The 19634-nt window shown below is 46.0% G+C and overlaps 1 protein-coding gene across 1 annotated transcript in view; it reads left to right on the top strand.

Moving 5' to 3' along the window:
* Window positions 1-19634, top strand: part of LOC126203667 (uncharacterized protein CG3556-like) — a 122107-nt gene that overhangs the window by 81134 nt on the left and 21339 nt on the right. The window contains exon 5 of the mRNA XM_049938032.1: window positions 4838-5036. Within this exon, the coding sequence (XP_049793989.1) occupies window positions 4838-5036 (199 nt within the window). The remainder of the gene's footprint in view (window positions 1-4837; window positions 5037-19634) is intronic.

Genomic DNA, 19634 nt, shown 5'->3' with positions numbered 1-19634 from the left:
CCTTTTTGTTGAGGAAATTGCGTTTTCTAGCACTATATGACAAATATGTGTTACTTTATTTATTTTTTTATTATAATCGCCCTCTGTTTCACGTTACAAATCAACAATTTTCATATAAAATCTGAATTAAACGCTTACAATTTCAATCTTGCTATAAATGCGGTTTGCCGGCCGGGGTGGCCGAGCGGTTCTAGGCGCTACAGTCTGGAACTGCGCGACCGCTACGGTCGCAGGTTCGAATCCTGCCTCGGGCATGGATGTGTGTGATGTCCTTAGGTTAGTTAGGTTTAAGTAGTTCTAAGTTCTAGGGGACTGATGACCTCAGATGTTAAGTCCCATAGTGCTCAGAGCCATTTGAACCATTTTTTAAATACGGTTTACTTTTAAGTAACAGACAGGAGCAAAACTGTGTAGAACAGAAATGTTCAGTAGGTTACCTGACCCTTAATATATCCTCATTCAGTTTCTAGATGGTACACCATTTCTGTATTTTAGGTGAATCTAATAAGGCACTGATCACACACATAAAGAAAGCGATCGTTAAGAGGTAACCCCCGATTGGCATACAACACACCTAACGTACAGGTATTAACACATTAACTGAGCAAAGCTACTAGGAAAAGAACCGTAATCTACGCCTCCTTACACTGAAGCGCCAAAGAAACTGATCTAGGCATGCGTTTTCAAATACAGATATCTGAGAACAGGCAAAGCACGACGCTGCCGTCGGCAACGCCTATATAAGACAACAAGTGTCTGGCACAGTTGCTGGATCGGTTACTGCTGCTGCAATGGCAGGTTATCAAGATTTAAGAGAGTTCCAACGTGTTGTTATAAATGGCGCATGAGCTATGGGACACAGCATGTCAGAGGGGGATTTTCCAGTATGACCATTTCACGAGTGTACCCTGAATATCAGGAATCCGATAAAACATCAAATCTCCGACATCGCTATTCCCGGAAAAAGATTCTGCCAGAACGAGACCAACGACGACTGTAGAGAACCGTTCAAAGCCACCGAAGTGCAAACCTTCCGCAAATTGCTGCAGGTTTAAATGCCGGGCCATCGACAAGTGTCAGCGTGCGAACCATTCAACGAAACACCATCTATGTGAGCTTTCAGACCCGAAAGCCCACTCCTGTACTCTTCATCTCTGCACAACACACAGCTTTACGCCTCCCCTGCACCTGTCAACACCGACAGTGGACTGTTGATGACTGGAAACGTGTTGCTTGGTCGGAGGAGTCTCGTTTCAAATTGTATCGAGCGGATGGACGCGTACGTGTGTGGAAACAGCCTCATGAATCCATGGACACTGCATGTCAGCAGGTGGAGGCTCTGTGATGGCGTGGGGCGTGTGCAGTTGGAGTGATATGGGATCCCTGATACGTCCAGATACAACTCTTACAGGTGAAGCGTACGTAAGCATCTTATCTGATCACCTGCATCCATTCACGTCCACTGTGCGTTCCGACGGACTTGGACAATTCCAACAGGACAGTGCGACACCTCACACGTCCAGAATGGCTACAGAGTGGCTCCAGGAACGCTCTTCTGGTTTTAAACAATACTTCTGGCCACAACTCCCCTGACAAGAACACTTTTGAGCGTAACAGGGATGATTAGGAAGCGTCATATTTCCTCTAAATTAATCGACGTTCGACCCCTATGCTGGGGTGTTCTTCAGGATCTTCCGGAATCCACTACTGCTAGAACATTGTCAGAGACCAGTGTCGCGTTCTCTTATAAAGGGGAGTTTTCCCGTGTGTGTGCTGAGGAAGTGGGAGCATTGGTTAAAATTATTTTGGCTATCATTGGTGGGCCTTCGTCATAGGCTAATATTCCCGCGCTGATGCAGGAGGAGCAATATTGGCTAAACTCTTGTGGATACTATTGGCTGCTCAACGTCATTGGATAGAAAGGCACTATTCCACATTTACGCTCGAGAAAGGTTATTGGTTGAAATTCCTGCTACTGCTATTGTTTGGCCGTCGTCATTGGCTATATGCGAAAGGGACAGAGCAAAAGAGGGGGGATGTTTATCCAAAATATTATTGTCAGCCTAGGTGACATGCAGCGCGTTGTTATGTCGCTCTCGTACCGCGCCGGCATATTCAGTTCCTTGATGGCGGGGACCAACCATGCCGGAAGCCTATAGCCGTGCTCTCTATTGACATTACATGCATTCTTGGAATTTTCAACCTCTTCTCGGACCTTTCCTCTATATGTCTTTGTTACCTTTGCCAGCACACGCACGTTATTAAAATCGATGTCAGAGCGACAGTTCGCATGACGTTCCACTACTGCAGATTTTACACTTTGTATTAGCCGTGTGTGCCTTTCGAGTTGCTTAATGCGTTCTTCAACAGTTCTTCCCGTTTCGCCTCTATGCACTTTGCTGCTGCCGCATCTCGCTTGATAAAAAAATGGTTCAAATGGCTCTGAGCACTATGGGACTTAACTGCTGAGGTCATCAGTCCCCTAGAACTTAGAACTACTTAAACCTAACTAACCTAAGGACATCACACACATCCATGCCCGTGGCAGGATTCGAACCTGCGACCGTAGCGGTCGCGCGGTTCCAGACTGTAGCGCCTAGAACCGCTTGGCCACTCCGGCCGGCCCTCACCTGATAGACTCGTGCATTGTGGAGAAAATTAAGTGCGTCCGTTTTTCTTCGGTAAAAAACCTTTTATTTTGTTTTGGCTAAAAAAAGGTGTCTGGATACCATTTTTCTTTAGAATTCTGCATGTGGGGTCAGTCACCCTAGAAATAAACGGTAGCCTAACGGAGTGAGAAGGCGGTTCCTCGTCATTCTTATTAGTATAAATTATATTCCGCCTAAAAGGCATGTCGATTGAACAACTGTCACCGCCATTTGCCTTCAATGTCCAAGGGGTCAAAACGCCTATTATTTTAGAGGAAATATGATGCGCCCTAACAACCCAGAAGAATTTAACTTTAGTGACAACGGCCTGGAAAGCCTGCGGACTTATATATCTGGGACGCCTTGCAACGTGCTGTTCAGAAGAGATCTCCACCGCCTCGAACTCTAACGGATTTATGGACAGCCATGCAGGATTCATGGTTTCGATTCCGTCCAGCACTACTTCAGTCATTAGTCGAGTCCATGCCACGTCGTGTTGCGGCACTTCAGCGTACTCGCAGGGGCCCCACATGATTTTAGGCCAGTGTGGCAGTATCTTTCGCTCTTCAGTGTAATAAGACACTGATCGCATACGTAAAGAAAGCGATAGTTATGAGGTAACGCCCAATAGGTATTCAACACATCTAACGTACAGGTAATACGGGTACCACTTAACTGACTAAAACTACACTACTGGCCATTAAAATTGCTACACCAAGAAGAAATGCAGATGATAACCGGGTATTCATTCGACAAATATATTACACTAGAACTGACATGTGATTACATTTTCACGCAATTTGGGTACCAAGATCCTGAGAAATCAGTACCCAGAACAACCACCTCTGGCCGTAATAATAGCCTTCATACACCTGGGCATTGAGTCAGACAGAGCTTGGATGTCGTGTACAGGTACAGCTGACCATGCAGCTTCAACACGGTACCACAGTTCATCAGGAGTAGTGACTGGCGTATTGTGACGAGCCAGTTGCTCGGCCACCATTGACCAGACGCTTTCAATTGGTGAGAGATCTGGAGAATGTGCTGGTCAGGGCAGCAGTTGAACATTTTCTGTATCAAGAAAGGCCCGTACAGGACCTGCAACATGCGGTCGTGCATTAACCTGCTGAAATGTAGGGTTTCGCAGGGATCGAATGAAGGGTAGAGCCACGGGTCGTAACACATCTGAAATGTAAAGTCCACTGTTCAAAGTGCCGTCAGTGCGAACAAGATATGAGCGAGACGTGTAACCAATGGCACCCCATAACCTTCACGCCGGGTGATACGCCAGTATGGTGATGACGAATACACGCTTCCAATGTACGTTCACCGCGATGTCGCCAAACACGGATGCGACCATCATGATGCTGTAAAAAGAACCCGAATTCATCCGAAAAAATAACGTTTTGCCATTCGTGCACCCATATTCGTCGCCGAGTACACCATCGCAGGCGCTCCTGTCTGTGATGCAGCGTCAAGGGTAACCGCAGCCACGGTCTCCGAGCTGACAGTCCATGCTGCAGCCAGTCGGATAAGATGCTTGTCATCTCGACTCCTAGTGATACGAGGCCGTTGGGATCTAGCACGGCATTCCGTATTACGCTCCTGATTCCATATTCTGCTAACAGTCATTGGATCTCGACCAACGCGAGGAGCAATGTCGCGATACGATAAATCGCAATCGCGATAGGCTACAATTCGATCTTTATCACAGTCGGAAACGTGATGGTACTCATTTCTCCTCCTTACACGAGGCATCACAACAACGTTTAACCAGGCAACACCGGCCAACTGCTGTTTGTGTATGGGAAATCGGTTGGAAACTTTCCTCATGTCAGCACGTTGTAGGTGTCGCCACCGGCGCCAACCATGTGTGAATTGCATATCACAGCATCTTCTTCCTGTCGGTTAAATTTCGCGTCTGTAGCGCGTCATCTTCGTGGTGTAGCACTTTTAATGGCCAGTAGTGTACTAGTAAACTACTGCAGTCTACCCTCACTTACGATAGTCTACGGTAGCCTACGGTAGTTTTACAGCTTTAGACCCAGGTAAGCTAAAAGTGTGGACACCGCAGTTTTAGGGCTTTTAGCCTGATCTTTGTCTTGTTGAATTGCAGGTCACCTTGAATATGTTTACTTAAAGCGAAACTGGTTGTGGTGGTTTTGATCGGCATGTACACGTGCGCACAGGCGCTGGACGCGGCGGACGCGGAGGCGGGCGCCTCGTGGAACCGGACGAGCGCGGTGGCGGCGCTGGTGTCCGAGCAGGCGGCCGACGGCTCGTTCGGCGGCAGCGTCGCCTCCACGGCGGACGCGCTGCTCGCCCTCAGCCCCCGGGGACTGGCCTCGCTGCGCGACGTGGGCTGCGCGCCGCACCGCCTGCCCCCAGGTAAAAGCATTGCAGCCACCCTACTCCGCAACTACACCCCGCCACTTCACACCTGCTACACGGCAAGCCGGCCGCCACTGGTGTTGAAGACGCCACTGCACATACATTCACTCCCGGAAAGGCCCGTCGACACGTACCGATCTGTCTGCTCATTTATCTGCGCAAATATCTGTCACGCAATAGATCTCTGCATAGGTGGTATATTCACACGACACGAGTTCCAATCAATCAAAATGATAGTCACAATCGCGTTATTTATTTTGTAGCCAACCGGTTTCAACCCGCGATGAGGTCATCCTCAAGGCAATTTACACCATTTGGTCGCTCGCTGGAGTTGTCACCCTGCCTGTGCACTCAGACAGTGTACGCTCTGAGTATGGTAAAATGGCCGTTATTGAGAAACATGATGAGAAAGCCAAGGATTTTGGAACATTGCAGGATTACAATATTACCGATGAATTTAAATTTTTAGGTAACAAATATGGCTCTGTAACTATTAATAAAATTGTAACATATGTGTATAGGGTTATGTTACGATTGAAAGGCTAACTCTTGATGATAAAGCTAAGAAGAAGATTTTTGAAGACCAGGGTGCATTAGAGAAAGTGCTTATAGCATGTAGCAATAAAATGGGAGCTTTTGATTTGAACCTTCAGAAGGCATCTGGTGTACCTTGGCGTAAATATACTAGAAGGAATAGGTTTAAGTTTGTAACGTATTCCAAGCCAGAACAAAGTGCAGATATAACGAAAGTTAAATCTTGGACTGCTCTTGAAAAGGAGTGTAAAGTTAAAAATAGGTTGTTTCAAGGGACAAATCCTTTTTATATTGGCCTACAGACTGCCGGTGATGAACCCGAAAATAATGATAATGTTCAGAGTGAAGCTAAGTACGTCACATTTATTGCAAGAAATAGAGTGTATTTGGCATTTTCTAAGAGGAAAGGTAATGTAACGTTCTGAATAAAAGTGTTTGTTTACACCTAATGTCTGCGTTCGAGTTTTTTTATGCCAACTGGGACCATATTCGCAATTATCCGGACGACCTACGCCTCGCCTTCCTTGTTCCTAATAGTCAACAGAGGACTGATAAACTTGCTATTGCCTTTTATGGCAACAAGATTAATTATTCTGTAGCTGTTTTAGTGTTGCAAGATTTGTGGTATTGTAAGCCTTGTAGAGAATATGTATTTATGCCAAATGGTATAAGGTGTGCAAATAGGTATTTTGATTTTAGGCAAGGCCGTTACAGGCCGTTATGGTACAATTATTAGAACCTCATTAAAATAACCTCAAAAGTCATACCTCAGGCAGGGTGACAACTCCAGCGAGTGACCAAATGGTGTAAATTGCCCTGAAGATGACGCCATCGCTGGTCGAAACCGGTTGGCGACAAAATAATGCGTTTGTGACAGTCATTTTGATTGATTGATTATAAGTAAACCAATCGCTGCTATTCCATGCAACTGTGTTGTCTAAAAATTTACAACTTCCAACTTGCTGTTCGCTAGGGGTGGAAAAAACCGACCGTTAAAACCGATACCGGTATTTTAGTTCTGAATACGTATTATTTTTCTGTATTTGAATGGTCTCGGTTATAACAGGTCTTTTCATTTTATTTTTTTTACAATAACGAAGTAAAAAAACCAAATTATCAATTATGTTAAGAAATGATGAAATTCCTCCAGCCTTATTAAGATGTTTGTTTTAATGGCAACTAGTTTCTGATGTGTCGGCAGCTGGGCCAACACCTTGTAGATAGAGGTGGCTTAAAAGGCACGCTAGACTAACGCAGACGGGCGTGAAGTACTGGAACAGGATACGTAATTAATGCTATGAAGAAAAGTACGTAGCTGGTATAATACTTATCTTTAATCAATCATTGTGGTACATCGCACAAAGGAGACTTTAATTACAATCACTGTAAGGCTAATGGCGCCTTGCTAGTTCGTAGCCATTAACTTAGCTGAAGGCTATTCTGTCTGAGAGAGAAAGGCTTCGTACGTCTAGTCGCTAGCTCTGTCGTCCGTACAACTGGGCTGAGTTCGAGTCAGTCTCTCGAGACCTGCCTTGTGGTGGCGCTAGGTTTGCGATCACACAGTGGCGACACGCGGGTCCGACATGTACTACAGGACCGCGGCCGATTTAAGCTACCACCTAGCACGTGTGGTGTCTGGCTGTGACACCACATTCCTCCCCCGCAAATCGGCGAACGGTCGTGAGATAAGGCTTCCGCCCGCCGTGGGGAGGACCCCATGTTGACGTATGCGATGAGGTGGGGAGCCTAACAACAGGCGAGGCTGTGCCACCCGCACCCTGCCATTCGGTCCGAGGGGAGCTAGGAAACGCCTGAAAACCTAGTCCAGGGTGCACGTCAACATGCGGTGTATGCGCCCGTAAAGAGACAGGAGACAGGAGGGGCCGAAGGGTCGACCTCCATGTGGTCGGAGAATCCGACGCGCGATGACGACATCTGGTCCGGAGCGGGCAAGAGTTCCATGGCGGAGGACAGCTGGTCACGGGAAGCGATCGGCGGCGCGTGACCCAGGGAGGCGCGTGGCGGCTGCAGCGAAGCGTCCACTGCGGGCGGCGCCGGAGGCGGCTGCGGCGGCTGCGGCGGCGGCGCGACGCCATGAGGCAAAACGGAAGGCAGCGTCGGTAACACCTGGGGATGAGGCGAGCCAGTAGATGGGTCCCCAGGGTGCTGACCTGACGGCTCCGTCGCTGAAAGCAGACGGGGAGCGGCAGAACCCGGGCGAAGACAGAGGCGCAGCTGATTGAGATGCCGACGCACCTCACCAGAGGCCCCCAAAACCAAATACATCGCGCGGCCGAGGCAGCGAAGAATGCGCCCTGCGAGCCAACGCCGTGAACCGCGATAGGTGCGATAGAAGACAACGTCGCCAGGAGCAAATGCAGGAGTCTGCCGCTGCACAGGAACCTGATGCGGCGGATGCAGCAAAGACATCAAGGTTCGATGAGAACGACCATGGAGCAACTCAGCCGGCGAGCGACCATCGCGGGGCTGAGAGCGAGACGAGGACAAAAAGAGCAATAATGCGTCCTCCCGAGAATGCGACGCTTTCAATTTCAACATCTGTGACTTGAAAGTCCGGACCAATCGTTCCGCGGCACCGTTTGACTGAGGCGAAAACGGCGCGGACGTCAGATGTTGAAAACCATTGGCCTTGCAGAAGGACTGAAATTCTGCGGACATGAATTGTGGGCCATTGTCGGAAACAATGCAGGGGCGGATGCACACCCGAAAGGCAGTCTTTTGAAGCAATACAAGCCAAGATGCGTGTTTACCACCAAGACGCGCTGGGATTCTTCGTCCACAGGTATTTGCAAGTACGCATCTGCTAGGTCCAACTTTGAAAAATATTTTCCCGGGCACAGTTTGTCAAAAAGATCTTCCGGGCGGGGCAAAGGAAAAGTAGCAGTTACTAGTTGTGGATTCACAGTTGCCTTGAAGTCCACACAAAGTCTCAATTTTCCGGAAGGTTTTGGCAAAATTACTAAGGGTGAGGCCCAGAGAGAAGCCTGCACACGTTCAATTACACCTTGAGATTCTAAATCGTGTAATGTTCTTGCGACCTCATCACGCAATGCGTGGGGAACATTGCGCGCTCTGAAAAACGTCGATTGCGCGTTTGCTTTCAGTTCCAAATGTGCTTCATAGTTCGTAGCGCAACCAAGGCCCGGTGCAAAAATGTCCGCAAATTCGTCACATAGACTAGAAACACTGGCGGAAGGCACAGTCTGAATCACTGAGAGGACCTGATTTACTATAGACAAATTATACAACTGAAATAAATCTAAACCAAACCAGTTCACTGCAGTAGAAGAACGAAGAACGTAAAATGACACAAGTTTTGTTTGTCCCTGGTATGTTGCAAGAAGGCTGCACTGTCCTAACACTGGTATTTTCTGGCCTGAGTAACTATTGAGCTGAACATTTGCGGCACGCAACGGAGGTTTGCCCAGTTGGTTGTACGTGTCGTGATTGAGCAATGAAACTGCAGCTCCGGTATCGAGCTGGAATGGTATCACTTTGCCTGCAAAGTCTAAGGCGACAAAAAGTTTATTGTCCTGCTGACGACAAAAGCGACTGTGTTGTGCAACTGGAACAGACACTGGGACAGAATCACGTGCGACGTGACGGGACTTCCGTCGACGTCGACGCACACTTTTTGTGGAATGAACACTGTCACCGGACGGGGTGGAATGAACTACATGAATATCCATGGGCAAAGGTTCACGAGCCTGAGTTTCCTTGGTTCGATTCCGGCGCGAAGCAAAGGGCCTGGAATTGGTGTGAGTGTCTGATCTGAGCTTTTTCTGGCAAACACTTTGGACATGTCCTTTCTTATGACAGTAAAAGCAAATAGCTTGGCGTGACGGGCAATTTTCACGCGAATGTCGAGTTGCACACCGCGGGCATGATTTCACTGCATTAGCTTGCTTACGCGGCGCACGTGTTTGCGAGCTAGGCTGCCGCTGTGCTGACGGGCGCGAGGGCCGCTGAGCGTCCCGTGCAGCGGGCCCGGCGGGCCGGTTAATGTGACACACTGCCGGCGAAGTTGCAAATGAGTCCTGAGCAAAGTCAAGTGTGTCTTGCCTATCCAATATGTCTATCACTTGTTGAAGGGAGGGATTAACTAGTTTCAAAATCTGATCCCATATGCGAACATCAGAAACGTTCTGTGCTATTGCATCACGCACCATAGTATCTGAATAAGGAAGTCCACATCCGCATTCAAACGCACACTCCCTAGTAAGTCCTTGCAATGTCGGAACCCACTCCCTATTAGTCTGACCAGCCGTACGTTTTGTACGAAAGAACGTATACCTTTTTGCAACGACATTTACTGTTTCCTTGAAATAGGCATCTAAAGCAGACAAAAGTTCTTCGTAGGACAGAGTTGCTACGTCGCGCCGGGGAAACAACTTCACTATCACACGGTAGGTGGACACACCGACACAAGAAAGCAAAAATGGCTGCCGCTCATTACCTTGAATTCTGTAGGCGGCGAGGTGGAAGGCGAATTGACGGGACCACTCTTGCCAGGACTCATGGGTTGCATCAAAGGGTCTGAATTGAGGTGCAACAGCATGTTGTGGCTGCGGTAGCGATTAAGCGGCGGCGGCCGCATCGGTGTGCAGCGCACATTGACCCTGGACGAGCTGTCCAAGAGCATCCAATAACGCCTGCGTCTGCTGATTCTGCAAGCGATAAAATTCGGACAGTACATCTGGAGATTGTGGCGAAGCCATGACACAAAGAAATTAGGGCAAAGTAAAACACAAGATCCTTTGTAGACTCGTCGCCATGTGATGTGTCGGCAGCTGGGCCAACACCTTGTAGATAGAGGTGGCTTAAAAGGCACTAACGCAGACGGGCGTGAAGTACTGGAACAGGATACGTAATTAATGCTATGAAGAAAAGTACGTAGCTGGTATAATACTTATCTTTAATCAATCATTGTGGTACATCGCACGAAGGAGACTTTAATTACAATCACTGTAAGGCTTATGGCGCCTTGCTATTTCTTAGCCATTAACTTAGCTGAAGGCCTGTCTCTCGGCTAATGAGAGAGAAAGGCTTTGTATGTCTAGTCGCTAGCTCTGTCGTCCGTACAACTGGGCTGAGTTCGAGTCAGTCTCTCGAGACCTGCCTTGTGGTGGCGCTAGGTTTGCGATCACACAGTGGCGACACGCGGGTCCGACATGTACTACAGGACCGCGGCCGATTTAAGCTACCACCTAGCACGTGTGGTGTCTGGCTGTGACACCACAGTTTCGATGTTGTTACATCATCATCTTCTGGCCCATACTTGTTGACAGCAACCATACGTGTATGCCGTCCGGATTGGCCGAGTGGTTATAGGCGCTACAGTCTGCAACCGCGCGACCGCTACGGTCGCCGGTTCGAATCCTGCCTCCGGCATGGATGTGTGTGATCTCCTTAGGTTAGTTAGGTTTAAGTAGTTCTATGTTCTATGGGACTGATGACCTCAGAAGTTAAGTCCCATAGTGCTCAGACCCATTTGAACCATTTGTTGTAACAACATCGAAACTAGTTGCCAATAAAACCAACACCTTAATACGACTGGAGGAATTTCGTCATTTTTATCATATATTATACTAGTCGACGTCCCAAGTCGCCCGTTTCAATCATGGATAGACGAAAACTATCAATTAGCCATATTAAATAAATGTCGTGTAACTACGGCCTCCCATCGGAGAGACCGTCCACCGGGTGCAAGTCTTTCGGTTTGACGCCACTTTGGCGACTTGCGTGTCGATGGGGAATGAAATGATGATGATTAGGACAACATCCAGTCCCTGACCAGAGAAAATCTCCGACCCAGCCGGGAATCGAACCCGGGCCCCCTAGGATTGACATTCTATCGCGCTGACAATTCAGCTACCGGGGGCGGACAGCCTTACTCGTATTAACAGTGCTAAAACTATTTTTTTAATGAACCTTTCTTAAATAAAGAAGTAATTTTTATTCGTACAATTGGCGTTGGTTTGGAAATATTGCGTTATTATGTGAAATGGGAAAACCGATCCGTGTTATTTTAATAACAATGCCGATAGAAACGAGCAACAAATGCTTGCCTAAGAACTGGCACAGCATTTCTGGGACAGTAAAGTCCCTGTCGCCATGTGTCATGGCTTTACAAGGCCTGGCGTGTGTCCAAGACTTGGCTTCCGCCTGTCTATACGCTTTTTTAAATATACATTTAAATATTTTTTCGAAGTGACACAGCGATGGAGTACGATGATTCATTTGCTTTTAGAGATTAAAGATTTGTCTGCCATTTCTATGAATTAATAAAAGAGGAAGGCAATTATGGTTACAGTAATAAATCAAAAACTTCACGCTAACTCAGTCATTGTATGCAGTAAAAATAGAAAGTTGCTGATCTGCTGCATGTGTTTACATAATATGCCTTTATCTGCCTTTAGCCCTTGAAAACGGACAAATTAACATGAAAAATATAGTTCTTCAGCCTCAGTTTTCACTTTTTGGTAGGGGCTACTCGTAGTGCCCAAATAGTGATAGTTTATTTAACAGAGTTTCAAAGAATTAGAATCAACAGAAGAATACTGGTGATTTCTGTACGATTTAACCACGTACCAGTTTTCGAGAAAAGCAGCGAACGGTGCATGAAGTAAGTTTTCTTTCATTGCCTATACAGGGTCTTACAAAAAGGTACGGCCAAACTTTCAGGAAACATTCCTCACACACAAATAAAGAAAAGATGTTATGTGGACATGTGTCCGGAAACGCTTAATTTCCATGTTAGAGCTCATTTTAGTTTCGTCAGTATGTACTGTACTTCCTCGATTCACCGCCAGTTGGCCCAATTGAGGGAAGGTAATTTTGACTTCGGTGCTTGTGTTGACATGCGACTCATTGCTCTACAGTACTAGCATCAAGCACATCAGTACGTAGCATCAACAGGTTAGTGTTCATCACGAACGTGGTTTTGCAATGTTTACAAATGCAGAGTTGGCAGATGCCCATTTGATGTATGGATTAGCACGGGGCAATAGCCGTGGCGCGCTAAGTTTGTATCGAGACAGATTTCCAGAACGAAGGTGCCCCGACAGGAAGACGTTCGAAGCAATTGATCGGCGTCTTAGGGAGCACGGAACATTCCAGCCTATGATTCGCGCCTGGGGAAGACCTTGTACGACGAGGACACCTGCGATGGACGAGGCAATTCTTCTTGCAGTTGACGATAACCCTAATGTCAGCGTCAGAGAAGTTGCTGCTGTAGAAGGTAACGTTGACCGCGTCACTGTATGGAGAGTGCTACGGGAGAACCAGTTGTTTCCGTACCATGTACAGCGTGTGCAGGCACTATCAGCAGCTGATTGGCCTCCACGGGTACACTTCTGCGAATGGTTCATCCAACAATGTGTCAATCCTCATTTCAGTGCAAATGTTCTCTTTACGCGTGAGACTTCATTCCAACGTGATCAAATTGTAAATTTTCACAATCAACATGTGTGGGCTGACGAGAATCCGCACGCAATTGTGCAATCACGTCATCAACACGGATTTTCTGTGAACGTTTGGGCAGGCATTGTTGGTGATTTCTTGATTGGGCCCCATGTTCTTCCACCTACGCTCAATGGAGCACGTTATCTTGATTTCATACGGGATACAGTACCTGTGCTGCTAGAACATGTGCCTTTACAAGTACGAGACAACATGTGGTTCATGTACGATGGAGCTCCTGCACATTTCAGTCTTAAGTGTTCGTACGCTTCTCAACAACAGATTCGGTGACCGATGGATTGGTATAGGCGGACCAATTCCATGGCCTCCACGCTCTCCTGACCTCAACCCTCTTGTCTTTCATTTATGGGGGCATTTGAAAGCTATTGTCTACGCAACACCGGTACCAAATGTAGAGACTCTTCGTTCTCGTATTGTGGACGGCTGTGATACAATACGCCATTCTCCAGGGCTGCATCAGCGCGTCAGGGATTCCATGCGACGGAGGGTGGATGCATGTATTCTCGCTAACGGAGGACATTTTGAACATTTCCTGTAACAAAGTGTTTGAAGTCACGCTGGTACGTTCTGTTGCTGTGTGTTTCCATTCCATGATTAATGTGATTTGAAGAGAAGTAATAAAATGAGCTCTAGCATGGAAAGTATGCGTTTCCGTACACATGTCCACATAACATATTTTCTTTCTTTGTGTTTCCTGAAAGTTTGGCCGTACCTTTTTGTAACACCCTGTATAATTTAATATTTTGATTCTATGAATTTTGAACCTCTGTGAGTCAAAATTTTTACATCTTTGTTCGATCTCTACATGTATTACATATATAGCAACAAAAAACCGAAAATCAGTTATTTCAGAAACTGGTTATTCTTAGTGGTTTTGACATACAGGTTAAACTGGCGTGAGAAAAACGAATAATAACCGTAAACCGGTTGTGTCAGCGATAAGCCCCATAACTGTTGCCTCCCCGCAATTTGTCGACGCAGAAGAAATTTCAGTGGCAAGCGACTACAGTCTCGTATGATAACCTCAAAGTTTACTTCATTTATTCGCAAATGGCGGAAATTCTGTTATGGTCTGTGTTTGCAACTTGAGTTGCAAAACACAAAAAGCGAACAACATGCCAGAAACAGGAAGACGCTTCTCAACAACAGATTCGGTGACCGATGGATTGGTATAGGCGGACAAATTCCATGGCCTCCACGCTCTCCTGACCTCAACAATGTGTCAATCCTCATTTCAGTGCAAAGGTAATTTTCGCACGTAAACTTACTTCATGAGTTGCAGAGCGAACTTGACGACTGGCGTAATTGTTTGAGCGCGGCTTTAGACACATATAATTATCTTTCGACGCTCGTAACTCTTAGTATAAAACGGAAAAAACCATGTATGAAGAGAAAAATTTCGCCACATGAGCGGCTGACGGTGATGTTAAGATTCCTGGCAACAGGAGCTACAAGGCTCTAGAATTTGCTACTGCAATTTCGAAACAAGTGTTGAACACGTGAGCTATTCGTACTCTCCTGAAGGATGATTTCATGGAGGTAAGTAAAGTACTGTACCTCAATTCTGAGAGGTACAGGTCATATTTTTACAGTTTTAGAAGTGTCTGAGACACACACATTCTTAGAAGTTATACACATGGCCAGTGAGCTGAAGTTCGTTTCTAAGTCGAGATTTGATGTTTCCTGCCTGAGCCTACCAGAAACTTTTGCATCAGAATATAAAATCCCATTCTGAACTCTAGAAAGGGATTCATAGTATATCTGAAAAAAATTTACTTATAGTATTGTAGTAGTGGCTTCTACAATTCACCTATAAATCACTCTTGCTATAAACCACGTATTATATTAGAAAGAAAAAGAAGTGTAATAATAACTACCGGTATGTCCCTGAAGACCCTGTGCCAAGATCTTCCATTATCAGATTAACTCAATATTCTGATTGCACTGTTCTTTAATACAAATAGAGTGTACGTTTTTTTGATACGCTGTAACAACTCACATTATAGCATAGGACAGTAATGAGTGAAAGCAGCAGATCGAATAAATTTCGTTACTCTCTGCGGTGAATAGTCCCCAACGACTTTGTTTATTATGTACCTTTTCCCTGTTTGCCGTAGGGTCAACCGCTCGTAATTTCTCTGTTAAATAACTATTAGCAGCTTCTTTCTTTTCCCTACCGCTGTATTCTCTGCTTTTAATTTCCGACTAACATGTATCACTACTATACATTTCGATAAATTAGGCAATGAACTATCTAGAACACTGACGCGTATCTCCCATTTTAAAATTCACCGAGCACACACAGGCGAGAAACAGCTGACTGAAGCTGACTCAAACAGGTTTTAGCGCCAGATTTGCGGCGATCTCTTGTCCACGCGCACTAATCTGACTGTGCAGATGCGATTTGAATCCACAGAACTACGCAGTTTCGCTCAATCCTCTAACCCAGGTCCGCGCACATCTCGTACCTGCGCAAATCACTTGTTCACACGCAATGATCTGTGTGATGTGATGAGGGCAGACATTTACGCAGACAGAGCTTTGGACGATCCTTAAGTTAAGGGTCTCTTGAGATTTCGAAGCACAGCGATAAATACAGCTCGTCTTGTCCCACAAGATAACCTGCGGATCATGTTACAGACCAACAGGAGGATTCCAGGAGCTTCTGTAGTATCTTTGAATCCACAGCTTTGATAAGACATTTTCATACAGTACAATCGAGATTATTGTTTCTTAGTGACATTCAAATTATATGTCGCATCGACATTTCAAATTCTTTCACTTTACAGTGGTGTTATGCATGTCAAAATTCTAGGTTATTTTTATCACGCATCTCGTTTTATTAATAAATTCTCTGTGACTAACGTTTGTCGTCAAATCTGTGCAGTACTGAAATCATATTGTGCACTATAAAAATTTACACACAGTCAGGTCACTTAAAATGGTTTAAAGTTAAAACACAATCACCTGCTGAGGGAGGGTAAATCCCAGATTTTATGTGGCGTGTGTTATTGGGAATGGGTGCAATTGTTAGGTACTAACAGACATTTTAAATATCACCACCATCACCAGTGCTATAACCCTCACGGGGAGATACTTGATAAGCAATCATGAGCAAAGGTAAACAAAATCAGGAGTTCATTACGACCATATTAGAGAGATTTAATACCAAGCGTGTTTTTTAAGTAAGTACCGTTTTGAAATTAAAAAAAGACGTGCTAAGATTTCTCAATAATTTTATTTTTACATGAAAGCCTGTTCGTTAATTTACTTTTCTACATAATTTTCGTCAATATTGAGGCACCTGTCATAATGTTGTACCAGTTTTTGAATACCCTCCTCATAGAGGTCTACCGCCTGACTTGTTAACCACTGCATCACTACTGTTTTGACATCATCTTGAAGACGCTGACTGCCCAGGTGTCTCTTCAAGTGCAGGAACAGATGGTAGTCATTGAGCGCAAGATCGGGGCTGTACGGAGGATGATCTAGAGCTTCCCATCGAAAAGATGTGATGAGATCTTTGGTCTGATTCGCCACATGTGGACGAGCATTGTCTTGCAGCAAAACGATGCCCTTGCTCAACTTCCATGGACTATTGCTTTGATTCTGGTGTGACGTGGGCTACCCATGTTTCATCGCCCGTAACAATTTGGCTTAAGAAATCATCACCGTCGTTGTGGTACCGCTCAAGGAAAGTCAATGCACTGTCTAAACGTTTGGTTTTGTGCACATCCGTCAACATTTTCGGTACCCAACGTGCGCACAATTTTCGGTAATTCAAGTGCTCGGTCACTATGCCATACACAACACTACGAGAAACATTAGGAAAGTCATCCCGCATGGAGGATATCGTAAAGCGTCTGTTTTCTCTCATTTTATTGTCCACTCCCTGCACCAAACTTTCATTAACGACCGAAGGACGCCCACTCCGTTGTTCATCATGCACATCTGTGCGCCACCTTTAAATGCTCTCACCCACTTTTTTACCATTCCATCACTCATAATGTTTTCTCCGTAAACTGCGCAGATCTCACGATGAATACCGATCACTTTTAGGCCTTTATCACTAAGAAATCTTATAACAGCCCTTACTTCACAGTCGACGGGACTCACGATTATCAGAGGCATCTTAAACACTCAGTACACAACGTAAACAAGGAAGAAACAGACTGTAATGGCGTCAGTGCGTAGATTAAGGTACAGGCTTTCATGTAAAAATAAAATTATTGAGTTATCTTAGCACGTCTTTTTTTAATTTAGAAACGGTACTTACTTAAAAAACACGCCTCGTAACGCACAAAAAAATTCTTCTCAATAAAAAATAATACAGCTTCTCAGACACTAACAGGCATACACCCGGAACACACAGTCAATAAACGTAGGGGGACGTGAAGACTACGCCCCGCTGATAATTCCCAACAACGGAAGTTGAGCGTTTGGCGCAACTGGCTTACAGAGACGTCTCTGGATATGGCTGTGGAGTAGTGGGTCCGTATCGGTGGTTTGCGACCGGTATCTCATGGGCTGTTAAAAGCCGGCGTATGAATTGGTCCAGAGCTTCGGCGTAGCGAGCTGCTGACATTTTAGCGTGCACCGTCCTGTATAGCCGGGACGCGGAGAAATTCGTGACGATCCATTGCCGCACGCGTGATGCCGGGGAAGAAATAGGTCTCTGGCGAGAAGGACCTCTGGTGGCGCTTGTTCTGTCGTCCCTGTTGTGGCTCCGCAGTCCGGGGAAACAACGCCTTGTGCATACGCAACCACGTGATGCTGCACTGTCTGAGGGGTTGCCAATGCCAATCACTTTAGGCGAAAGTCAGGCATATGACAACCAAGAAAATATTATACCATCAAATGGTTCAAATGGCTCTGAGCACTATGGGACTCAACTGCTGAGGTCATTAGTCCCCTAGAACTTAGAACTAGTTAAACCTAACTAACCTAAGGACATCACACACATCCATGCCCGAGGCAGGATTCGAACCTGCGACCGTAGCGGTCTCGCGGTTCCAGACTGCAGCGCCAGAACCGCGCGGCCACTTCGGCCGGCGTATTATACCATCACCTACACCATTACCACCAGCACCATCTCCAACAAAGTCGCAACATGTAAATATTGCTACACCTGTTCTGTCTGTAGTAACCAATCACACCGAACTTTCGTGGCGTCTGCTTACCGCAACTGCGATCACGTTTTTTGATACGGTGAAATGCCAGTTTTCTAGAACTAGATTAAGTGCACTTTACGTGGTGGCATTTCAGCAGACTCATTTGTAGTTCTGCTTGATCATGCTGTTTCGGCTTTCTTATTTCTAATTATGATTAGCAACATTTTTTCACTAAAATTACATGTAATATGAGCAAAAATGCTAAAAACACAAAAATAAAACGTATTGATTACTATCTTTTGGTACGAGATCAGAGTTCTGCTTTGCATTACGATTTTCTCCAGTCACCAATCAGCTCTATATAGACATTAATTTGCTTAATTTACCTTAAGACACTGGATGAACATTAATAAAACCGACAAACTGCAGGAACGAATTCCTCACTGGAAATGGAGAAAAAAAGCCATATGAACTTGTTTCCGGAAATGCATCGTTGTGACGGTTGATGTCACTGACGAATGAAAGTTCCTCAGACCAACATTCGGGTGATCCTTGAGTGTTGCAGGCTGTCGACGTAGACTACTATAAGCAGCAGAATAGTCCGGTATTGATGTCGGGAACAAGCCGAGATGGTGTTTGTGTACGGCCAAGCAGATATGGAAACGGTAGAGAGACAGCACGGCTATACCAAAACAGGTACCCTCACACACAACCACAATCACACAATATTTTAAGCCCTTCTGTGGCGTTTGCGTGAGAACGGTGTATTCAGTCAGACGAACGTGCAGGGAGGCGAAGGACTGTGCGTACATCAAATTGGAGGACCGGGTTCTACAGAATATTGGACGTATCCTAGTACAAGCTCCAGACAAAGGCGAACCGTAGTACGAGCTCTAGGCAAGTTAGCCAAAGAACGATTCTGCATATTCTGCATGACAACCGCTACTATCCCTATCAGCTACAGCGAATGCCAGGATTATCAGCAGCGGATTTCCCTCTACGGGAAGGATTTTGTCGATGATTATTGAAATAGCCCATTACAGTTATCGTATTTGTGTCTCTTTGTCGAAGCAACCTTTACCAGAACTGGCATCATCATTCTAAAGAATCGTCATCTGTGGGGCTATAGACAATCCTCGGGGAATGCTTGAGACGTCTCATCAGCATCGGCTCAGCATTAAAGTGTGGGCAGGGATTCCTGGCCATCACATATTTGGACCGGTTATTATTCCACGACTCACCGATGGAGGACGTATGTGGACTTAAAGCGGAATTCTCGCTGAGCTGCTTGAGAGTGTGAATTTGGAAATACGACAGGTTTTGTGGTTTCTGGATGACGGAGCACCATCCCACTTCTGCATTATGGTTAGCCAACACCTCAGCATCTCCCCCGGACATTGGGTAGGGCCGGCCGCTGGTGGCCGAGCGGTTCTAGGCGCTTCAGTCT

The sequence above is a fragment of the Schistocerca nitens genome, chromosome 9, assembly GCF_023898315.1.
Source record: "Schistocerca nitens isolate TAMUIC-IGC-003100 chromosome 9, iqSchNite1.1, whole genome shotgun sequence".
Lineage (NCBI taxonomy): Eukaryota > Metazoa > Arthropoda > Insecta > Orthoptera > Acrididae > Schistocerca > Schistocerca nitens.
Note: the sequence above shows the minus strand (reverse complement) of the source record. Positions and strands in the feature narration are given on the sequence as shown.